Here is a 24,554-nt window from a genome sequence, read left to right as displayed (position 1 = left end):
CCCAGCATTCTGCTCCGTTCACTTCTCCCCCTACGTTCTAACCTATCAGGGCAAGCAGCTTCTTTATTTAATTAACCAATGGCCTTCCTCCATCACCCCTGGGAGGAAAAAGAGCATTCTCCTAGTTTTCACATTTGGTCTAAAACTTTGGGCATTGATGAAGTCTTAGGGAATCCCTTGCCAGCTGCAAATAGAAAATCAAGACATTCCCGGCTCTGCACTTTGTTTTTAGCAAGTGCATGTTTTATAGTTAGGCAATCACCTGCCTACATTACCTGCAGGATGATGCATAATAAGGGGGGCAAATTCAAACAGAGATAGGGAAGTTCTTGGCTCGAACCCCTTGAGAAGACCAAGGGCTCTTCTGCGGAGCAGATGGGAGGCTCTCTTTTTAAAGGGCCTCTTTTGGAATCTGTTTCTATCTGAAAAAATAAAATAAAATTTCTCTGACCATTAGGTGCTCTGAGTAGGTTGCAAATTGTGGTCATGTTCAGAAAAGCTGGCAGATTCCAGCTGATGAATTCCAGTCTAGCAGCCAAGATGATCAGCTAAATAGACCATTTATCAACCATGAGACCGTTATCTGATTTTATTTTGTAGTTCAGCCAGACATAGTTTAAAAACACAGATGGAGCTGTTAGAACAGAGTGGCTGAGTATGCCCATAGAAAAGAAGTAAACAGTGCCCCAGACGAATCCAATTTCATTGAGTAGGATATATGGTCTTTATTTTCCACCAAGCTTTCCCTGAATATTTGAGCTGGAGGCACAGATTCCCCCACAGGGCTGCCATTCACCGTGTGGATCAATGGGCTGTGTCTCAGGGCCTGGTACAGCTCTTGGTACCAGTTAGACATCAAATGAGTTAATTAGACTGCTGGACGATGACACAGAGGTAGGACTAAACTAGCAACAAAAATAAAATGAGGACCTGATAGTATGTTCTGAGATGATATAAACTTAAGGAATATAGGTCATGTATGTATCTATCTATGCCTTACCCATCCACCATCCATTCATCCATCCATCCATCCATCAGCTATACATTTATGTATCGATCCATGTATCCATCCATCCATCCATCCATCCATCCATCCATCCATCCGCTCTAAATCCATGTATCTATCCATGTATCCATCCATCCATCCATCTATCCATTCATCCATCCATCCATCCATCCATCCATCCATCCATCCATCCATCCATCCACTCACCCGACCACCAGTCGATCCACTGATTCACCTACCCGTCTGTCCGTCCATCTGTCCAACCGTCCGTCTGGCCATCCACTCACCCAACCACCAATCAATCCGTCTACTGATTCACCCACCTGTCTGTCAGTCTGTTCATCCATCTGTCCATCCACTCACCCAAGCACCAATCAATTCATCCACTGATCATCCATCCATCCATCCATCCATCCATCCATCCATCCATCCATCCATCCAGTTACTTACCCACTCATCTCCCTATCCATCCAGTCAACAAATCCTGACTCTGTTACACATCTGATATTGTGTTTGGCAATGCCAATATTCAGAAGGGCCAGAAATCTAAATCTAAGGATCCTTGTTTTAGGAAGTATCATTTTGGTAGAATATCAAAGAAAGTATACGATCAAGGTTGTAATGGAACATGCATCCAATTCCCAAGTACACCCTGTGGTCTTTTGACACTGAGCTTCCCTATGGAATGGTAATCAACAGCTTCACAATGGTAATCACTAATCTCACAAATCAGCTTTGCCCTCCCCATCATGCCTTCTTTTTAACTCAGCGAGCAGCTTCTGGGGTACCTCTTTTGTACTAAGAGCTGGGGGATATGGCAGGGAATAGCAGACAGAATCCTCTTCCTCCTAAACCTCGGAGTATGAAGACAAAGGCAGCTGCTTCATTAGGCCTCTCAAGGCATCCCAGGGAGCGAGGAGGAAAGAGACAAGCAAGCCCCATGCAGTGGGTGTGAGGCCACCACCCCACTGCTGCACCTCCTGTCCCCAGCGGCACGCACAGGGAGAAAATTAGCCATGAAAACGAAAGACAAATAGGCAGGTTGAAAGCACTTGCTCAGCATGGGCCACCTCCTCCCAGATGCCAGATCATCTGTCTCTCCCCAGAGCAAATGTTTCCTGCTGGGTCCTCCTTGGGAGATGGACTCATGGGGGGAAACACACCACACGGAAAATCAACATGACATTGCTATCAGCTGAGCTCGCGGGAAACAGCTTTAGAGTAATCACTCCAGACAAGCTATAGATGTGACTTAGCTTGGTCTTTTCTTGGGCCAGAACTGAGGAACGGAGGGGCTGTTTGCTTGTTTGTACTCGTTATCGCCAGCATGTATGTATGCGCGTGCACGCACGCGCGCACGCACACACACACACACACACACACACACACACACACACACACACACACACACGTCAAACTCAAATCACACCAAAGCTCATAGGTCTCATATAAAAATTTTCCTTTTCCTATTTTTAAAATATTTAAAACATTATTTTATGTGTTTATGGATATTTCTCATGTATGTCTGTGTCTGGTGCCTGAAGAGGTCAGAAGAAGGCATCAGATCCATGAAACAGGGGGTTGGGAGCTACCATGGTGGCTCTGGGAATTGAACCCAGGTTTTCTACAAGAGCAACCAATGCTTTTAACTGCTGAGTGTCTCCCCTTGCCCTTCTTTACTTAAAAAAAAAATGAGTGCGAGCATGTGTGTATGCCCATCCTTGTGGGCGTCTATGCACACAGGCTGCAGGAAAACTTTGAAAGCCTCATCTATCTCTTTTGAGACAAGGTCTGTCAGTGGCCTGGTGCTCACCAAAAATCCTCCTGTCTCTGTGTCCCGGAGCTGGTGTTATAAACGTATACTACATGCTGCTCTTTAGCTGGGTTCTGGGGATCGAGCCCTGGTCCTCGTGCTTTCCAGGTAAATCTTGTGCCCACCGCTCTACCCTCTCAGGCCCAAAGCGTGATGTAAGTTCTGTGTTGAACACCCAGCTGACTAAACACACCCAGAATAGCACGGCTTCTCTGGAGCTCTTGAGGTAAAACTGACATAGAAGTTCACATTCTGGCTGAAGGGACCTGACACCTCTGTGTGACTCCCAAGAGAGGAGGCCAGCCTAGGAAGATTGAGATACCGCAAGCCAGGGAATCTGAACGCCATGGGCAGTTCCTGTCCCTTTAAAGAGTCGAGCTGAAGCTTCGCGGGCTCAGCAGCTGAGCACAGCATTCCTGCTCAGCTCGCCCGCCCAAATCATGGACATGTCTTTCCTACAGATTGCGCTCATGTTGCCTGGCTCAGCACTGAACTCTGGAAACCCCCACAGAAGTGACACTCGTCATTCCTTGTCATTGATTTTCCAATTTCAGTTAAATTGAATTTCTCCTTTTCGGGGCTGTTTATGTATTGTGGATTGGAATGCTTAATTCAGTTCCTAGAATGACATACTTATTGCCATTCAACAAGAACCAGAGGAGAGTCAGGAGCTTCAGGTCCTCCATGTGTCCCCCATTTAAACTTTAAGAATGTCATTTATGGTCCTCTGATTTATAAGTGGCCTCGCGGGGTGCTTTGAGCGGCTGAGCTGGCAAAATGACAGTATTTGGTCCTGCTTCCTTGTTGCAAAGATTGGCAAGGACTTTTGGAGTGCTTAGGGCTACAGAAAGGCTAGTGCATGTAAGTGACATGATATGTGTGTGTGTGTATGTGTGTACACATGTGTGAGTGTGTGTGCATGGTAGTTGAACAATAAGGACCACACCGGGAAGCCATCAATCATCCTCAAAGAAAAAGGGAATATCTGGGCAGGTAAAGTGCTTGCCGGGTCAACTTAGGACCTGAGTTCAGATCCCTAACAGCCACGTAAAAGTCAGACACCATGGTACGTATCTGCAATCCCAGCTCCGGGAAAGCAGGGACAGGCAGATGGCAGGGGCTCCCTGGCAGGTGGGTCTCTCTTTAAGCACAGGTCTGAGAGAGATGCCATCTCTAAGAATAATGAGAAGGAGAGGAAGACGCCAACATCTGATGTTGACCTCTGACTTTCTCACACTTACACACACATGTCCTTGGACACCTACCGACACCACACTTGTGCAGGTACACATATAAATACAAGGCAGTAGTCATGGAAACAGGGAGGGTTGGGAAGAAAATGGCAAATTAAATAAAATGAAGGAATTTGAGATTTTCTACTTTCTGGTTTGTTTTTAAACCAGAAACAATTAGATTTTCTAAGTGGCCACCACAATTTAACACCAAAGTTTCTCTTTTTCTCACCCTTCTAGCAATTTCCCAGACCTACCTTCTGTTTCCTAGCCCTTGAGAATAAATTCTGGGGCCATTTCAACTCACCCTACCTTTTCTCTTCAGCCACAAACACATAATTAGAACCGTCACAGCCCTCACACCGCAGTTGGCAGCGAAGACACAAGCATTCACAGATCATAGTCTTTGATTTCAAATTTATGATCTAGGCCAACAGAACTTTCTGGAAATGGTATTAAATTCTAGGTCAGCACTGCCTCCTGCATCAGCTTCTACTAGACACACGTGACTACTAAGCCCCGGGAAGAGGTGAGTGTGACCCAGAAAATGCTTTTCATAGTTTCAGTTCAATTAATATAAAGTTTAAGGAACCAGCTTAACTAGTGACTTCTTAATGAACAATACAGCATTAGGCCAATAGAAGAGGGGATGCTTTAATGAGATGGGTGACAGTTTGCCTTGGCATGGAATGGCAGGTTGGTGAACTTAGAGACGGGGATGAACCAGACTTGAGGGGGACGGTGTAGAGTCTCGGGGTGGGGAGGGGAGGCTGATCTAACCCACACTTGTATGAAAGGTGTGGAAAAGCAGAGAAAATGGATATAAGGAGACATCCCAAGCCCTAGATGGCTCCATTGGAAATGCTGAAGGGAAAAGATGCACAAAGCTGAGCCCATTATGGAAGGCTGGTGGTCACACGGTAGAGATGACATCCAGGGTCAAGCCTGGATCATGGTGTCTGGAACAAGAGGCTGCATTATAGAAACAGATCTCAGATAGAGGGAGGATGAGAGATGGATGGAAACACACAATCAACTTCCGTATGACGTGTGTGACTTCATTATGAGCTGCCTTGTGAACCAGGAACTCAGGAGAGGACAGGGCCACATGGGGGTGTATTTAAGTCAAAAGATAAGCAATGGTTGTGCACAGGTTCAGTTTAAATGGGTCAGGTGATACCGGCTTTATGTGAGCAAGTGTGTGTGTATGTGGAAGTTAGACCAAGGTCCCAAATTTCTCATTTTCAGAAAACCTTCAAATAGGAGTGTTTTGAAAAAGAAGTATTAAATTGAAATATTTTGTTAGGGCCATTAATTCTAAAAGTTTAAAAACACTGGGCAAAAAAAACAAAGAACCAATAAGGGGTCCAGTCAAGGCCCAGGGCATCAGTGTATGACATGTAACCTGAGGGATGGGGGATTTCACAGACAGCCTATGAGAGAAGGGCAGAGGCGGCAGGGAGGGGACGCATGAACAGAGCTGCCTGGCTATACCAAGAACAACCTGGGTGATCTATGTCCCCTTTCTTCCCCTTTGCCATGTGACCCTCCCTTTCCTTCTTCAGGGACCAGAACCTCAAGAGTCTGAAGAGTAAGAGCATGGGCCACCAGATGGAAAGACTAGAAATAACCAGGGCCACCCAGCCCCGCAGTGTCTGACTGGGTCACGTCCCAGCCCATTTATCTTCGGAAATTTGACCACCCAGCCGTGCGCAAACATCTCGTTTCTACCTTGGCGGTTTTGACTGCCCTTGGCTCCCACACATTTCCTTCTGTAGGAGCCGTGTTCTATTCTCACGAAGGAGAAAGCACACAACCCTTTCAGCTTACCTCCCGGTCCAGCAGGGCAGGTGACACCACGGTGACGATGTCTCCTTTCTCAGGATCGATGTAGAACATGTTGGGAGATGGTTTGTCAGGCGTCTGCTGACGGATGTTGTACCGCAGGAGGGCATTGTCAGTGGCCGGGTCATCTGCATCAAATGCTGTCATCCGCATCACTGTGGTCCCTAAGGGGGGGGGCAGGACCAAAGGGTGGGAGATGGTTATTAAAGGGGCAGGATGGTCAGGACCTCATCCCCATGGGCAATGCAAGGGAATAACCTGCCAATCATTCTCTGAATTAAAAAGACAAATCATTTGCCAAGCTCTGCTTTAGCGTTTCCTCCCAGCTCCGTCACATTAAAGGGCCTGAAAAACAGAAAAGAAAGCTCTGCTGTTCGGCAGAGTGACAGCTTAATTTTTCCTTCTGCTGATGTGCGATTTATTTTTACAGGCTCTCCTTCCATTTTGGCTGGAGCTCTGTGACAACAGCTTTCATTTTAAACCTCTTACGGGATGCCTGTCTATGCCTGGGACAGGTGCTGGGGAAACGGAAGCACGAAGGGGGTCAGACATCATGGGGCTCAGAAAGGCAGAGACAAAACGAAGCAGAAGTTATTAATAGGGCATGGGGAATGTAGGGAGCAGCTTCGTTAAACCCAGGCTCAGAGAGAGTTCCTGATGGAGTGAGGAGGTGCGGATACCCTAGGTGAAGAATGCAGACTTTTAAGGGAAATCTATTCCACGTAAAGAGAACACGAGTCAGTTTTACATGAGTACCCTCTCTCAGGCACTTCAGGCCCAGACGAGCAGGAGACATGGACACAGGATCTCCTTCTATGTAGAAACACAGACTGCTTGATAATGCCTAGGGTTGACAGTTTGTCGTCTTCTGTGAGGGTCTTGCTCACACACAGCCAACGTGGAGGGAAACCAGGCTATTGACTTACAAGGACAACTGGGCCGCAATGAGTAAAAACAATACATTTGCCTTCTTGACATCTACTCTCGAGAGTGCTCATGTCAAGCAGTTTGCACAAGGAAGTTCATGGAGAGATTCTCTGTTGTGGCAGGAAATTTGGAATCAACCTAGCTGTCCAGCAAACAGGAAATCAGTAAGAGGATAGGACCTACATATTAGGAAATACTTTGAAGGTGTTTAGGGTAAGTAATAGACAGAATATGGTCTACCAACACTCCAGATGCCACCACCAAATAAAATATATCAGGTCCATGAGTGACTTGTATGCCCCTTGTGTGGATCTGCTTGCCAAAGGAACTCCCCACAGCAGGCATGGGCGGCGTAGGTACTATTTATATCTATGAAGCACAGAAGGTTTGCAGCACTGAGCCTCACACTGGTCGTGGTGGTTAAATCTAAGGACAAAGAGGGGTTGGGGAGGTCATGAGGGAACATTTCGGCCTATCCTGCCATGTTCTCATTGGTCTCACAGGGTGGTTGCAGCTTCTACAGCTACAATTTAACTTTAAACATGGTGTAATTACAAACACCAAGAGCAGCATGGTCTAAAATCCACTCAGAAAAACAAGGCTACTTGCTCTAATGATTTGGTGAGCATCATGTGTTTGGCTCAGGATGATGCGCCCAACCAGGACTCTTACCTGAAGTGACCTAACTGGAAGGACAGCTGTGCTTTCCAGTGGGTACTGTCACATATAAAAAAAAATCCAGAAGCTTAAAGAAAATGCTGAGTTTCCTTTCTTTTGACTTACACGCTCCTCCTATCATCAAAGCCAAAACATTGATTTATTTTTTTCCACACTTAATTAGAATCCTATTTTTAATCATTTGGTCTGCGTGCAGGTGAACAAGGGCAATCTAGTCACCTTAAGGTTTGGATGGAAGTGTTACGTAGTTTTGATTCATTTCACCCATGTTGCTATTAGCTGTGTGCTGCAAGGCACATCTACTATATATCTTGCTTCTTTGCCTTTGGAATGCTGAAGAGAAAATACAGATTCCAACACAAGTATAGAACATTCTTGGCGGAAGCAGACCCCTATCTCTGCCCCAGGTGTTGTAAAACAGTGTTAATTATGCATGCTCTCTTCCTCTAAGACACTCTGTGGATGAAATCAGTTTCCTATCCAGTGGTTCTACGTAGTTAATTTCAGTCTCCTGAGTTGGTGCCTTCCTAGCCTAGGAAGAGAAAGGCCATCTACGGTTCTCTGCAAAAGTCACGGACAGCTTTCAAGTCCAAAATCTCATCTGGAAACGTGTGAACTCCTTGTGGCTGAAGGCAGAGAAGGAACCTTGCCCTCATCAATTCTATAGCAGCATCTCAGGTTAAGTACACTTGACACAGTGTATCTCCCTTAGCTAGTGCCTGCTGAATGTTTAATTGATTGAAACTGTTCACTAATCTGCATTTAATTGAAGTTATAGCTGAAGGAGGAAAAGAAAGTAGGAAAACAAAGTCATCATGGCCGGAGACTCAGATATGCATCTGGATGACTAGAGGAGGTGGAAAAGACTCAGGGTGAAGCACTTCCGGTGTGTGCCAGGGAACTCATTCTGAGTGTCTTCTTTGTTCTCATAGAGTTGATCAGAGGATAGAATCAGGCTTACCCTAAGTTAGTCCCACAGACACAGAAAATGTCTTCATTTTAATCAGTTGTTGGGAAATAGGCAAAAATGGTTTGAAGCTCATCTTTGTCTTCACCCAGATGTGGACACACAACTGGATTTTCTTCTTAGTAAATTCCACTTCTATGGAGACTTGCCGTGTTCACTCTATGCAGAACAGAATGCCAGAACTGATGTGGTTTTAATGTGAAATATGGCCCACAGGCTCATGTGTTCGCACACTTGGTCCCTAGCTGGTGGCACTGTTTTGGGAGGTTGTAGAAACTTCAGAAGGTGGAGCCTTGTTGGAGGAAGGGGGTCACTGGTGATGGGTCTTGATATTTTATACCTTGGACCTGCTACATAGCCACTCTCTGCTTCCTGATCCACCTATATTTGAGGAGTCCGAGCTGCATGATCCTTCTCTAGAGCCACGTGCTACTGTGCCTTCTTTGCCATGATGGACTGTTTCCTCTAAAACCATGAGCCAAAGGAAATCCTCCTCACTCTCTCAATTGCTTCTTGCCAGTTATTTGGTCACAGCAATGAGAAAAGTGACTAATACAATGACTTTTGGGCTAACACACACACACACACACACACACACACACACACACACACACACACACACGTGCATGCGCTAAGCCCTATGAGTGTGTTTGAGCCCTGAGATGGTACAATTCATCTTATAGTTCTGCACACTACCTTGACCACCAGTGCAGTGTGTTGTATTATACACTTGCCTGTACCAGGCTTTGTTTTAATTCAGCTGACCAGAGCCATAATCTTGTCTAGAGAGTGGCTGACCTCTTGCTCAACTTGCCTTGGCAGTTTTTGTAACTACCCACCTGTCACCAGCCTGCCTCAGCTCTTGGTTTGATATTCCTTCAGGAACTAAACCCAGTGGCCATGGACAACTCCAAGTCAATGATTGACCTGTGTAGATGTCCCCACTGTCTGTGAAGATACCTTGGCCTCAGCCCCATCATGTGTCCTGAACTCCAAGAAGAATCCCTTTACCACCAGTCTGACAGCCTCCTGCCATGCTTGGCTTATGCTGTGTGTGTTTCTGGATGGCTGGGGAAGGATAATTACAATATAGACACACTTTGGGCCCTCCACACAGTACTCCTCTGTCTTCTCCCATCAAGATATTCTGTGTGTCAAAATAAGCAATAATCACCCTGTCATTCCCAGAACCAGGCAACCCAGCAGTTGCCTTCTGGAGAAAAATGAAAGAATTACAGGTTGGTGGCTGAGACTCACAAGTTAGCAAGTCATTTTCTGACATAGAAGGAGTAAGCTGCCAACCTGGCAGGCTGAGAACAACGGTGGTCATCCTGTCTTGGGCCGGGAGTCCTTTCCTTTCCACTGTAGCTCTGTGATGGAGATGCAGTGTCTGGTATCTGGTGTCTTGACCAGGGCATGAGCGCATCTGAAGCTTCTTTTCCTGTGACTGTTGAGTCTAAAAACCTCTACCAGCAACGGACTGTTTGGGGTGGGGAGGCTTCTCAGAGATGCCTCGGCATGCACTGCATGTGGTGTTATATTTTTGAAACTCTTTTATTCTCTTATTTATTATTTGACAATTTTATACATGTATACACCAGCCCTATCTATGCCCAGGCTCTCATCACCCTTGGACAACCCCTAACATCATTCTTCCACTGTTTCTCTCCCTTTTCTTTTCATGTTGAGACCCAAGGCACTGCCTGCTGGCTCTTGACTAATCTTGGTGGGTTGATCTTGTGATGGTCATTGTAACTGCAATGAGCTTACAAGCACAACAGCCATGTATATCATCCTGAAGCTAGGACTTGACAGCACTCCTACCATCTCTAGCTTTTACAGTCCTCCCCACCTCTTCTCTGATGGTGTTCTCAGAGCCTTTGAGGGAGGGAAGCTCGTAGGGTTGTTCCACTGAGGGCTGAGAACTCAATAGTCACGAATTCTCAGCATATTCATGGTATTTCTTGGACTTTATTCCAAAGCATGGTCCTTTGTTTGCTCACCAAGTTTCAGGCTCTGTATTAGAAAATCCTACAAGTGAATTAGATATGGCAGATGTTTAGGTCTGTGCCCTGTATTTCCAGCAGTGTGGTGAGGGCAGCTGCAGGCCTTATAGGGGGGTGCAATGTTAAGACAAGTGAACAGAGCCAGTAGATGTCACCAAGTGACATCCTTATGTGTCATAGGACAGTAGGCATACACACACACATAACACACACACACACAGAGACACACAGACACACACTTCACAGGATTTTCCCACTTTCCCCATTCTATTATGAAGTGCTGGTTCCACAGACATCCTGCTATCTGTTCACAACATGGTATTTTGTAGGTGAATGGACCATTGTAATATCTAATATTCCAAATCTCTTTTTAAACGACAGTTCACTCTTCCTGCATAGTCCAGGAAAGACACAAATTTTATTTATTTATTTATTTATTTATTTATTTATTTATTTATTTATTTATTTAGCGTGCACTTGCACATTCTCACAGATTTCTAAGGGTACAGTGGGTGTCATTCTTGAGGCACTACCCACTTTTTTTTTTTTTAAGAGGCAAGGTCTCTCACTGATCTAAATCTAAATTGACTGGGCTGTGCTGAGCAAGGTTTCTTACTGGCCTGGACTCATAGACTGGGCTATGCTGGATGTTCAGGAGTGTGGAAGGGCAGCTGCAGGCCTTACAAGGTTATGTGTGCACAGGGAGATCCACGTGTCTCTTCCTTTCTAGTCCTGGGGTCATAAGTATGTGCCTCTCTTCCACATCTGACTTTAAAAAAAATAGATTCTGGGGCTCAAACTCAGGTCCTCATGCTTGCAAAGCAAGCACTTAACCTACTGACTCATGACCCCAGTCCCAGGATTCTATTTGACAACCATGTTTGGAACTCAGTTTGGAGGGGGACATTGCTCATGGAAATGTTGACAGGGGATGCCTTGAGGGATCAGGCCCCTTTGACTCTAATTATGCTTTCTCTCTGCGGCTGGACTTTTGAGGAATGTATGCTCATAGCATCCTTCCTCCAGCCTCAACCTCCCTGAGAACTCAGGAACTGTTATGTAAACTGTGCAAACCACTGAATAATGACTATATGAACAATAACTGCCCAACCTGATGGGCTCCAGAGACAGCAGGTATTCACATTGCCTGTGTTCCTGGAAAGCCACCCCAGTAAGGAATTGCAAGTGGCATCTTAGGGACCTGTAAATAGTGTCCTGTTTCCAGTTGACCTGCATCTGTCTCAGGTCCACTTTATCTTCCTTTGATGTTGTGTACGCCCTAAGCCACGCTCCCAACTGGATTTCTGGCGTGTACAACCCTAAGCCACATCCCCTAACTGGATTTCTGTTGTGGACAACCTAAGACACACCCCCAACTGGACTTCAGGTGTGTACACCCTAAGCCACACCCCTAATTGAACTTCAAGTGTGTACAACCTTAAGCCACACCTCCTAACTGGACTTCGGGTGTGTTTGCTCATTACCCCAATTCTCTCCTGGCAGGTGGGTTGGGAGAAGGAGGTCAGCCCCTCTGTCTTAGGGTGAAGGGCAGAGAGAGGGTTTCAAAGTGACTGGAAAAAGGGGGAATTGCAGGATGGAGGTCAAAGACCTAAAACCAGCCCAGGAGAAGCAGTTGTTCATGTCTGTCACCTCTGGCTCTGACCATCCAGGGATTGTCATTCACCAGTCTAGTCCCCTCCCACAGTTTTCAGGTGGTGGTAGACAGGGGAAGTTTGGTTTAATGCGAGTTTTCATGAAGAGCTGTCAATGACTTTGGTTCCTTTGGTGACAGCCGTACTGTCCCACTGACCTCAATGCGTAGCTCTGTGTCACAGCACTGGGGCACTGGGTCAGGGGTGACTAGGTCACTATGCAGCACCCCCTAAGATAGCTCACAAGATTATAGTGCTCTCAAGACATTAGGAGTTGTAGGGACAGGCGCAGAGTCCAGCTAAGGGGCCAGCCATTTTCCATCCCACGTTACCTGCTGTTCTATTGACACACAGATCTGGAGGACGCCAGACTTCAACTTTTTAAGCAAGGATGGGAACGGGAAGTTTAAAATAAGCTGTCAGCATGCTTCTGTGCAGGACACTTGTTCTCATTTTAAAAGTAAAAGATAATTGAGTGGAACCGGACATGGCAAACGAAGCGAATGTGGCAGACGCTGGTCTGGACTTTAGTGCTCTTTGCATTTTGACCCTGACTGACGTCACCATGATTCTTTACCCCGAAGCCCTGAACTGCACCTCCTTAGAGCTCTGGAGGTAGGTTCCCTAACAGATGAACTTTTGTCTGAAGAGTCCTATTTTGTTTAAGTCACTGTTTGAACTTGCGGTTTCCTGCAGCTACAGCTAATCTCTCATAGAGACAAGAAGAAAAGTCTGAGAAAAGTATCTTTATCTCTCTCCACCCCCCTTCTCTCTCGAGCGTATGCATACCTGTTGAGACACCTGTTGTATGCATACCTGTTCATGTCCCTGCCCATAGGCACTGCAGAGGCTGGAGAAGGATGTTGGATGTCCTGCCCTGCCACCCTCTGTTTTATTCCCTTAACACTTGGTGAACATGGAGCTGGGCTGACAGCCAGCAGGTACTAGCGATCCTCCTGTTTCTGCCTACCAGTGCCCCATAGGCACTCATGACTGACTGCCTAGCGTTTTACATTGGAGTTGCAGATTTGAGCTGAGGACCTCATGCCTTCACAGAGAGGTCTCTTCTCCACTGAGCCATCTGCCAGGCCCCGTGTGTGTGTGTGTGTGTGTGTGTGTGTGTGTGTGCACATGTGTGTGTACATGTATGGACATGCATGTAGAGCCCAGACATGTCAGGAGTCTTCCTCCAGCATTCTCACTGGACCTGGAGCTCAGTGATGTGGGCAGATTTGCTGACCAGTGAATTCAGACAGCCCCCTGTCTCCACGGTCCTCTCAGTGTCGGGGTTACAGGTACATGCCGTCATGCCCAGCTTTCTGTGTAAAGGCTGAGGACTTCAGCTCAGGCCTTAATGCTTACATGGTAATTGCTAACTGAGTCATCGCCCATCTCCACACTTTACCACATTCTTAGCTTTAGTCCAGAAATTTTGTTCCTTTAGACTAACTATGGCAAACACTAATTCAGGAAAGAAATCTGAGCTATACAGTTAGTTTTTCTGGTATGATCGAGCATTCAAATCAGACTCACTTGAAATGTTCGGTACCAGAGATAAGTAAGCCCTGTGTTGGGGTCAGGGAATGGCAGCTCCATTAGTGAATCTAGAAGCTCATACCTTCTTACAGCCAAACTCTTCTGCTGTCCCTTCTCACAGTGACCGACCGGTTAGCCATGGGGCAGTCTTTGACCAGTGGCACACAGACACACCTTACACAAACAGAAGCTGGGCAGCTTTACATACAGAACTTATCTCCCCAGAACCCACACTTTTTCTGTAAGAGCTGGGATGACCTTGGCTGTCCCTGGATGACACCCTTGACTATCAGACACTGAAGGTTGAGGCCATCTTGTACTGGCGAGCATCCAACTGAGCTCAGCCTAGGAAGAGCAGTGTCAGGTGAGCCGAGGAGAAAACCCACCTAGCTGAGCCTTTCCAGGCGTACACATGGTGCACAGATAGATACATGGACTGGGGTTTTAAGCCATGAGGTTCTGGTGTGGCAACTGACAGCTGGTAAGGGCATATAAATTACTGACTCAGTACACACAACTTAGAAAGTGATACATAATTCAACACCGACTTTAGTTTCAATGTGGGACTTTTCCTTTTTAAGTCCATAACTCAGCAGGTTTAAGAGGTAGACTAAAAATACAAAGAAACAGGTGCAGAAAGGACAAAAAAAAATGCTGAGAACAAACTGCAACATGCTTGCCAAATGCCAGTCTTTCACAGATGGGTTTTGGGGGCCACCAAGGATGCCACCACTAAAGCAGAACCAACCAAACCCTTGTGTTGGCACTGGCTGTTTGGGTTGCTAGGCAGAGTTGGACTTTCATATCCAGAAGGACAGAGAACTGAAGTCCTACAAAGTCTACCCTCTGGTTGCAGGTCTAAGTTGAGTAAGCACCGCCAATCAGGAGCACAACTCTGCTCTTCAAAGCGAGCAAGCGCACCTTCAATTTCGAGGCAGTTGCTAACTCCGTTTAATTGCAGCCCCTAAGTGTCTCTGGGGCGGCTGCGATTACCACGGACTTGATTTGAAATGCAATAGACTTCGCCTCTCCAATTTTCTCTCCTTCCCTGGAGCTAGCTGGTTTTTTAAGTACAAATTGGCAGTCAAATATGTAATAAGTTATGACAAGTTGCGCAATGGCTGTCTCTCCCATCTGCTTCCAAAGCTTGTTTATTTTGATGTGAATATAGGAGTGGCAACAGACACACCTTAAGATGGTTTTAGTCTCTCAACAGTCTGTGATTTGTTTACCCAGGGAGCTACTTTTTAATTAAACTGGGGTGGGCCAGGCTTTAGGAAAAAATTGTTTCTGAGACACTAAGTAACAAACAACCCAAATTTCTATCTGGAGTCATTTTGTTGCTGTTCATCTGGGAGTGTGTGCAAGTGCATACATGCCTGCGTGTGTGTGTGTGTGTGCGCGCGCGCGCGCGTGTGTGTGTGTGTGTGTGTGCTGTGTATGTACTATGCTTACAGAGAAGACAGAGGGACAAAGGTCAGGTGTGGTTCCTCAGGATCCATCCAGCATCCATCTTTTTATTTTTTGGGGGTGCGGCAGGGTCTCCCACTGACCTGGAACTCACCCATTCAGGTAGACTGGCCAGCCAGCAAGCCTCTGGGATCCTCATGGCTCTGCCTCCCAGCACTAGGTTTAAAGCATGCACCCCATGCCTTACTATATAAAACCTGAGCTCTGGAGATCGAACTCAGGCCTCACGTCTGTGAGGCAGACATATTACCAGCTCCACTGTGCCCACAGCTCCTTCATCTTTAAGGTGATCTCAAACTTATTAAAATATTCTATATTTTGCCAGTTATCCTTTTTTTCTAATTGAGGGTGCTCTATGCTGAACTATCTGATCATGCCTAAAACACCCTAAAGAAGCAAGTTTAAGTGGAAATGCAGTTCCTAATAGCTTACCCTAATAGAGGAAAATCTGAAAATTAGAGCAGCATGAAGCGGCTGCCGTTCTCAACTATGAAGATGCAACTCCACAATACCACAAAACTAACAAAAAGATGCTGTGTGTGTACGTGTGTGTGTGTGTGTGTGTGTGTGTGTGTTGGTCCTTTAATTTAAATGATTTGACAAAGTGAATTCAATTTTCCTTAGCTCAGTGTAATTTTACCACTGGGGGGCATTTGGTAATGTCTGCAGATGACATTGGTTGTCACAAGATGAGACATTGGGATGTAGTTGGCAGTGGCCAGTGGTGCTACCCTCGTGAGAGCGTAAGAGCCTTCAAGACAGTGAAACGATGCTCTCTGCTCTGCCGGGCGCTAGTGAACTGAGTGTGAGGGAGAGTCAAAAGACGGAGAAGGAATAGGAAGGGTTTTAAAAATCACCTCTCTTCTAACATTAAGATACTTCGTGTGTGTGTGTGTGTGTGTGTGTGTGTGTGTGTGTGTATGTGTGTGTGTACGCATGCACTATATATGTAGGGGTGAAGCATAGACCACATGAGGGCGCCAGACCCTCTGAAGCTGGAATTACAGGTGGTTGTGAGGCACTCCAGGTGGGTGCTGGGACCCAAACTCTCTAGAGAGAGCAGCAAGTACTCTTAGTCTCTGAGTCATCTTACTCTCCACCTTGAAATATCTCTTGAATTTTTTTATTATCTTCATCTATTTGTGTGCATGCACGTGTATGATCTGTGTGGGTGGACACATGTGATGGGGAAGCTCAGCCAATCACATTTGGCTAGGGTGTGGCCACGGGGGGGGCAGGGAAGAAAGAAGGGGATCCAGGTGCCCACCCATTGTTTACTCTCTCGGAGGCGTGTGGTGCTCACGGAACTCCAATTGCTTGAGTCTCTCTGTTTTCCAATTACTATATTCATTTTTTTGAGCTGGTCTGGTTAATTCTAACTACCGGTCGACCACATCCCTTCACACATGTACTATAGTTTGCATGTGGAGGTCCGAGGGCAACGCTGTGGAGTCTCCTCCCACCTTCATGTGGGTGTCAGGCAAGGTTGACAAGTGCCTTGCCCTCTGAGTCATCTCCCCAGCCTCTGTTACATCTTAAGGTGGCAATGAAGGTGGGGGAGGGGTGGTAATGCCTTTGTCTTGTCTTTCAGTTATTGAATCTGAATAAGCTGACAGCCCCCTTATCTGTTTTAATGGCAGAGGTCAGCGCTGGTGCTCTTTAAAACCCACTCCCCGAGGCTCAGAGTCACCCAACCAGCCCAGATTGCAGAATCTTAACACAGAGTCCTGCCATCTCAGGTTCAGCCCACTTTAGGGGGTTCCTCATCAGGGACAGGCTGCGGAAGCTTGTGCACAAGGTAGGGCTGGGTGTGGTTACCACAGTAACAAGATGCTAAGGTGTAGGATGGTGCAGGTCATCCCATCTCGGACCCTGGCTCAGCGGGAAGAGAGTAAAGCACATTGCTGGGAGAGGGGTGACGCTGCTGATTTTGCAAACAGATTCTTGAATTGGACAAGGAAATACATAGTGGTTAGCATGGCACTGCTGTAAGCTGCCGTTGCATGGCTCAGAAGTCGGCTGTGATTGATGCAAGCTATGAAAAAATGTATAAAAGAACAGTGAATTAGAAGACGGCGCCTTTTGAGTCTAGGGAAATGGATCTTTTATGAAGACTAAAACTTGATGAAGTGGCTCCATCAGGACCACACAAATCTGAAATTAAACATGCTGCGAAGGGAAGCCGGGGGGCGGGGCATGTTCTGGACCCTCTGGGCTTGCAGCCTGGGAAAGGGCAGCATCTTCTTCCTGGTCCTCTGTGTCACGTGGAGTCTTTTCCACTCACCATGCAGTTTCTCCACATTGTGAATGTCACTTTGGAAAACTGCGTTCCTTTGCCCAAGCCATTAGGATGCCATTCAGGGAATAACAGAGACGCGGAGACCTTAATGCACATTTGATTAATGCATTTGATTCACCTTTGTTCCCCACAGAATGGAACAGGGTCAGGCACACAGTAGGTGCTCAATAAATGCCGGGTTAAGGGCAGAAGGAGAGCCCCATTAGTTTGTGGTACGCACGGATCTCATTTCATTTGAGGTTTTAAGTAACCTTCCCTGTCCCCGGGTGCACATCTTTACCTCCTGAGACCTCTGCTAGCCTAGATAAATGCTCATCTCTGCAAATAATATGACAGGGGACAGACTGACAAGAATCTCCTCCACACTGCAAAGGGCTGACAGGCACCCAGTACGAGTTGATGGCTGCTGTTCTCTGGCTTTGAAACTGGGCCCGGGCACCCAAGGCTTGTTCCTTGTTGGTCTCTAAATGTGCCACGTGGTTGCTGCCCTCCTTAAGCCAAGTGTCTAGTTTCTTGATAGGCCTGACAGCCAGAGAGGGATCAAGGATTCCTCTATCCATCCTCTGTGGAAGAGCCTGGTTTCTTATCATGTGCAAACCACAGGGCAGTTGCTGACCTTCCGGAGAACCTGAACTCAGTTCCAGCACCCATGATGCTAGGTGGCTTACATCCACCTATAACTTTGGCTCTTGGGGATCAGGATCCAAGCCCCTTCTTTTCTGGCTTCTGCAGGTACATACACACACACACACACACACACACACACACACATACACACACACACTGAAAATAACAAATATGGGAGGGATGTAGGTCAGTAGACTCTATGTTCCGTAACAATGAAGAAGACATTTCTTAGATGAAAGTGAGGATCGTGAAAAATGGGTTCTGATTTTAAGAGCTAACATTAGGTTGTATAGAGGGAGGCTGACACTGGTCATTGTCACTGTCAGGGCACTACCCACACGCTATATTTTCTACACTCTAAGTATCTCCAGACTTCCAAATAAATGCTCTCCTTGTCAGGGCTATCTCACTCTGCGGTGAGTCATCCTGCTCAGATGTGTAGTGCTAGCATTCTGCTAGGCTCAGCTCTACCCTCTCTGGATGCTTGCTTTGAGTCTGCCCTGCCCTGGAGTGTGCAAACAGAACAGCAAGGCTGTCATGGACTGACTCTCAACTTGCACGTATTCTACTAGAAGAGATGATAGCTTTTTTTAAAAAAACATTTTTTCATTTATTTTACATAATAATCAGTTTCCCCTTCCTCTTCTCCTACCCTCTTCCTTTCCTATCTACCTCCTCCCCATCCACTCCTCCTCCATCTCCATTCAGAAAGGGACAGGCCTCTGGTGGGCTTGCACAAAGCATGGCATACTGCCGGGCGATGGTGGCACACGCCTTTAATCCCAGCACTCGGGAGGCAGAGGCAGGCGGATCTCTGTGAGTTCGAGACCAGCCGTCTACAGAGCTAGTTCCAGGACAGGCTCCAAAGCCACAGGGAAACCCTGTCTCGAAAAACCAAAAATAAATAAATAAATAAATAAATAAATAAATAAATAAATAAATAAATAAAATAAAACAAAGCATGGCATACCAAGTTGATGCAGGACTAAGCTCCTCCCCTTATATCCAGGCAGGGCCAGGTAATCCAGCATAGGCAGCAGGTTACAAAAACCAACTAAGTGCCAGAGGTTCTGCTGTCACTGTTAGAAACCTTACTAAGAGTCCAAGCTACACAATTGTCACACACATGCAGAAGGCCTAGATCGGACCTGTGAAGACTCCCTAACTGTTGGTCCAGTGTCCATGAGCTCTCGTGAGCTTAGGTCAGCTGTCTCTCTGGGTTCCTCCATCAAGAACCCCCTGGCTCATACAATCCCTCCTTCCTGTCTTCTGCCAGACTCTTGGAGCTCAGCTCAGTGCTTCTCTGTGGGTCTCTGTCTCTGCTTCCATCGGTTACTGAATAGAGTATCTCTGATAACAATTAGGGAAGTCAACAGTCTGCTTACAGCAGAAGGACAGTTCAAGCACCCTCTCCACGATTGCTCGGAGTCTTAGTTGTGGTGTTATAGGGTAAGGGGAACAATCCTCCATGGCTGGTAAGAGTGCAAAGTCATACAGCCACTTTGGAAATCGCTATGGTGGTGGTTTCTTAGGAAATTGGGAATCTATCTCAAGACCCAGCTATACCAACTTTGGGCTTATATCCAAAGGATGCACACTCACACTACAAGGACACTTGCTCAACTGTGTTCATAGTAGCGTTATTCGTAATAGTCAGAACCTGGAAACAACCTAGATGCCCCTCAACTGAAGAATGGATAAAGAAATGTGGTACATTTACACAATGGAGTACTACACAGCTGTAAAAGAACAATGACCTCATGAAATTTGCAGGCAAATGGATGGAACTAGAAAAAAAATCATTGTCAGTGAGGAAACCTAGACCCAGAAAGACAAACATGGTATGTGCTCACTCACTGTGGTTGTTAGGAGTAAAGTGCAGGATAACCAGCCTACAATCCACACAGCCCCAGAGAGGCTAGATAACAAGGAGGACCCAAAGAGGGATGCATGGATTTCCCTGGGCAGGGGAAGTAGAAAAGATCTCCTTGGCAAACTGGGGTTGGGGGTTGGGGGAAATGGAAGGATGGGAACCAGAGGGAGCAGGTTGGGCTGGATGTGGGAGGTGGGTTGGAGGCAGGATGGAGGGGGAAAGTAACAAAAGAGACATCTTGATGGGGGAGCATTTTGGAGCTACGGAGGAACTGGTGGCAAGGAAACCTCTAGGAACCCACAAGGATGACCCCAACTAAGACTCCTAGCTATAGTGGAGAGATGAGGACTGTTAGACACAGTATCATAGAGCAGTGTGATAAACAAACAAACAAACACACCAGCACTTTCAAGAGGCCACTGAAGGCATTGTGTGGGAGGGTGGCACGCTCTTGTGGCCCTTTCTGAATGCATTTGGCAATTGCCAGTTGAGATGCAGGGCAGAGCAGGTTCAACCCCTTTTCCTTGCCTTACCTCTTTGAGAGGCCGGCTCTCTTCCAGACTCTTCCATTATCACTCAGACCTAAGCTGAAGAAACATTTGCTTTTCCAACAGGATGGCTTGCCCATTTGCTGCGGCAAGGCCTGTCAAACAGCTCTGTGGGCTCTTTCTAAACACCACTCCTTGCAAGGAGACAGGCACACTAAAGATTTTATTTTTTTAAGAGCAGGGAACTTGGGACCTTAATTTACATGTCAAATTGAAAAAGCACAGGGGCTTTGAAAAGCCCTGGGCACTCAGCACTCAACTGTGGCAGCATTCATTGCTCTGGGGTTTTCTGTTGAGTTCTACTAGACAGGATCCAGTACAGATGAGAAGTCCCGCTTCTCAGGGAAGAAGTGTCGCTGTGGAGCGCCGTACACCTGTGAGCTCGTGAGTCTTGCATAATGTTGTAATAGGAGCGGCAGGGCTGCGTCCCCAGCACCCCAGCTGCCTGCTAGCTTATGCCCCGAAATAACAACACACAAATTGTATTCATTTAAACACTGCTTGGCCCTTTAGCTCTAGCCCTTACTGGGTAATTCTGATATCCTGATCAACCCATCTCTAATAATCTGTGAGCACTGGTCTTACCAGGAAGATTCTAGCCTACGTCCATCCTGGGTCTGAGCTTCAACACGTGTGTCTCAGAGAGCAGAGCTATCCCCACGTCCGCCCAGGAGCCGGGAGCATGGCGTCTCTGCTCCAGAGCAGAGCTGTCGAGTCTGAGCTCACTTCCTCTTCCTCCCAGCACTCTGTTCTGTTTACTCCTCCCACTTATGTTTTAACCTATCAGGGCAAGCAGCTTCTTTATTTAATTAACCAATGACCTTCCTCCATCAGCATAACTAACTCCCTTACCCAATGCCAAACACAAAGGGAAGCAGGAAGAGCATCTCCTCTGTGGGCAAGGGAGGCAAGAGCTAGCCACTCATGAGAGAGAGATTGAGACTTGCTCAGGCTGACAGTGCACAGGCAGGTAAATGGTTAAATTGAGGCTGCAGAAAGGGAAAGTAGCATTTTGTGAATGACCAAATCTAAATCCAGGAAGTGACCTCTGAGGAGCCATTGTACTGTGGTCACCAGGTCTCTGGTCCCCCAATGGTCCAGCAATGCTAGTGATTGAATCCAGCTCCCCGGGGTTGAAAAAAACAAAGCACTACCAACCTGGGCAGAGGGCTGTGGATTCAGAACCATGAAAATACATTCTTTTCTGCTTCTAGAGGTTCAAATGCACCCTTAAGAGGTGGGCAGGGCTGGACTCCTTGAGGTTCTACAGCAGGTGTATGATCTTGGGGGTCATTTTCTGTCTGTGCTGTACCCTAGTCTCTGCTTTTCTGTGACTCTGTGTTCTCTCCCTTTACCTTTCTCAAGACCCTGAGACAGCGTTTGGGGTACAACTATGGAATCCAAGGTATTGCCTTCATCTCAAGATGAAGTTTAGCCACTCTGAGAATGCTCTTCTTTCAAAAGTCACCATCACACAGTGCAGGGACTGGCATGTGTTCTCTTTGGCCAGTGACACTCAGTCCAGCATGCTGACTGCCCAGTATACTGACTGCCCACCATGCTGGCAGACTTGTTGAAACACTCACACATGACCCTTGACCCCTGGGTAGGTCTTGCTGTTTTTGAGAGGAAGTGGAAGAGCCTGTCTCAAGACATATACCTGAGCATGATGGGATCAAAACTAGGTATCCAAGGTTTCTAAGTCTAGACAGGGGCTGTGCCTTTTATAGCCAAGAGCTCTGGGGACTGGTATGGCAGGCCTGCAATCCCAGCTACTTGGGAAGCTGTTGCAGGAGGCCTGCTTGGGTTGCAGAGAGATTTGGGGGCCAACTTGGACAACCTAGTGAGAACTGTCTTCAAACAAACAAAAACAAACAAACACAAAAACAAGTAAGAAGATGGCTGAGACAGAAGGTCAGTGCCAGAGCGCTCACCTGACATGCATGGGGGCCCTGGGTTCAAACCCTAGTACCAGAGGAAATAAAAAGTGTGTGTGGGTCTCTGTAGGTGGCAGTAACTGGTGGTACCCAAAAGAGGAAACACAAGCACTCAGTGACCTGAAAAATGTACTTGTGCTCGATTTCCTGAGAATGAACCCAGGGAAGGATGGTCCTGAAGGCCATCAGTTCTGCTCTGGAGGTCAACTAATACTGCATTCTTTCCAGGCTCAATTCTCAGAGACACGTGAGGGCCAGCTCCGAGATCTCACAGGTTCTGCTCCCATTGCCTAAGTTGAGCTATCTTTTCAGAAGCATAGCAAAGGGGCCCAGGAAGATGGATGGGTGACATCAACTCCCACTTAAGCTCTGGCAGGGGCTCATTGGATTGAGAGTGAGACAAAGGTTGCCATCACGTTGGTGCCAACAGCTTGCTTTCTGTTTCAGGCAGGCTCTGAACGCATACTGCCTCAGCCTTGCCTTTATCTCAACAGTAGAAACTCCTTTGCTTAGCTGATAGATGGATGCATGGCCATCCTTCCCTTTCACCCAGTGTAGCCAATATAAGCAAGGTATAAGAAAACGACAGCCTGTCCTTGTCCCTATAAAGAATCTTTTATGTCCATGCCTCCCTAGCTCCTTCCTCAAGCTCTCCTTCCTCTCCCCCAGAAAATGACAACCTCAGTTATCTGCTGTTGTGTTTCAGACTTTGACTCCTCTGTTTCTAAACACATTAGCCCTTCTTGCCCTGTATTCATGGACTCATGCCATTGAGATTTTCCACAAATACTGATTTTCATCCTATAGAATGTTCTAGAAAACCTCTGGGAAGGTCCTAGGATCCTGCACTGTCCTTCGTGAGCTGTGCTCCGGGCAATGAGCACACAGACTGTTTGCTCCTGTTTCTGCCCCTGCCAGCAAAACCCACGGATGGAAGTTCCTCCTTAGTGTTTTCCTGGGAATGGGCTCTACATCTTTTGGTTAAAGAGATAGTGACAAATCTAGTTTCTAAGTTGCTCCAATATATAATCCCAACAGTCGTCACTGAGGGTCACTGTTTTCCTGTGCCATGGCCAATACATCCAATACATGGCGTTTCTAGATTTAATGTTTAGCAACCAGCTAGACAGGAAACATGTGCAATTGTATATAAACGTCGCTTGGATTTTGCTGGTTAGTTTGCTGGAAGAGCTCTCTTTGTACTGATTGGTCATACATGTTTACTTTGTCAAATGATTTTGTATCGCTCAGCTCTTTTAAACAGAATTCATTTGACTTTCTTATTAATTACAGTGGTTCTTTTTATAATGGAATGACTAGCCTTTTATCAAGATGTGTGCTGCAAACATCAGGTGTAAGAAGGTGCCTTGAATTTCTGTCTCTGACAAATACTGTCCACCCTGGATTCATCTCTGTTGCTGCAATTAAACAGCTCTGACCAACAGCAGCTTAGAGGAGGAAAAGGATCGTAATTCCGGGACCCAGTCCACCACTGAGGGGCTATCCAGGCGAGAGCTCAAACAGATCCTCATCACACCCACAGCCGGGAACAGAGAGAAGAGCAGGCGGCCATGTTGGCTGCTGGCTGAGCACTCAGCGGCTCTCTTCCCTCGTACACAGCTCCGGCCCAAGTCATGAAATGCCTCACTCACCATCAGGATGGGCAAACCCACCAAGTCACACAATCCAGACTACCCCCCACAGACACCCTGGCAGGCCTGCCTGACCTAGGCAAACCTCAGCTGAGGTTCTCTGCCCAGGAGTCCCTGGGCTGTAGCGAGCTGACAGTTAAAAGGAACAGCGTGTGTCTTTTTATTTTTTTTCCCATTGCCAAGACACTTCATGGATGAACTTGATTACATCAGTGTATCAGGTTAAAATCTATACACGGTGTCCTGGCATCTGTTCCCCACCAGCTGACAAGTGACAGTGCTAGAAATGACAGTGTTCCTGGTCCATTTTCACTTTGATTCACTCGGCACGTCCTTGTTCCATTCAGAGAAGCTCACTGGCATGTGTGTAATTTGATTTTCCTGAAGCAAACAAATAAAAAGTTTTTTCTTCTCTCTTCTCTTCTCTTCTCTTCTCTTCTCTTCTCTTCTCTTCTCTTCTCTTCTCTTCTCTTCTCTTCTCTTCTC

The 24,554-nt window shown here is 46.7% G+C and overlaps 1 protein-coding gene across 1 annotated transcript in view; it reads right to left on the bottom strand.

The window, feature by feature from the left end:
* Cdh13 (cadherin 13) overlaps nucleotides 1–24,554 on the bottom strand; it is a 952,185-nt gene that overhangs the window by 203,910 nt on the left and 723,721 nt on the right. Inside the window, exon 7 of the mRNA XM_005345742.2 lies at nucleotides 5,882–6,060. Within this exon, the coding sequence (XP_005345799.1) occupies nucleotides 5,882–6,060 (179 nt within the window). The remainder of the gene's footprint in view (nucleotides 1–5,881; nucleotides 6,061–24,554) is intronic.

The sequence above is a fragment of the Microtus ochrogaster genome, chromosome 4 (genome assembly GCF_000317375.1).
Source record: "Microtus ochrogaster isolate Prairie Vole_2 chromosome 4, MicOch1.0, whole genome shotgun sequence".
Classification (NCBI taxonomy): Eukaryota; Metazoa; Chordata; class Mammalia; order Rodentia; family Cricetidae; genus Microtus; species Microtus ochrogaster.
Note: the sequence above shows the minus strand (reverse complement) of the source record. Positions and strands in the feature narration are given on the sequence as shown.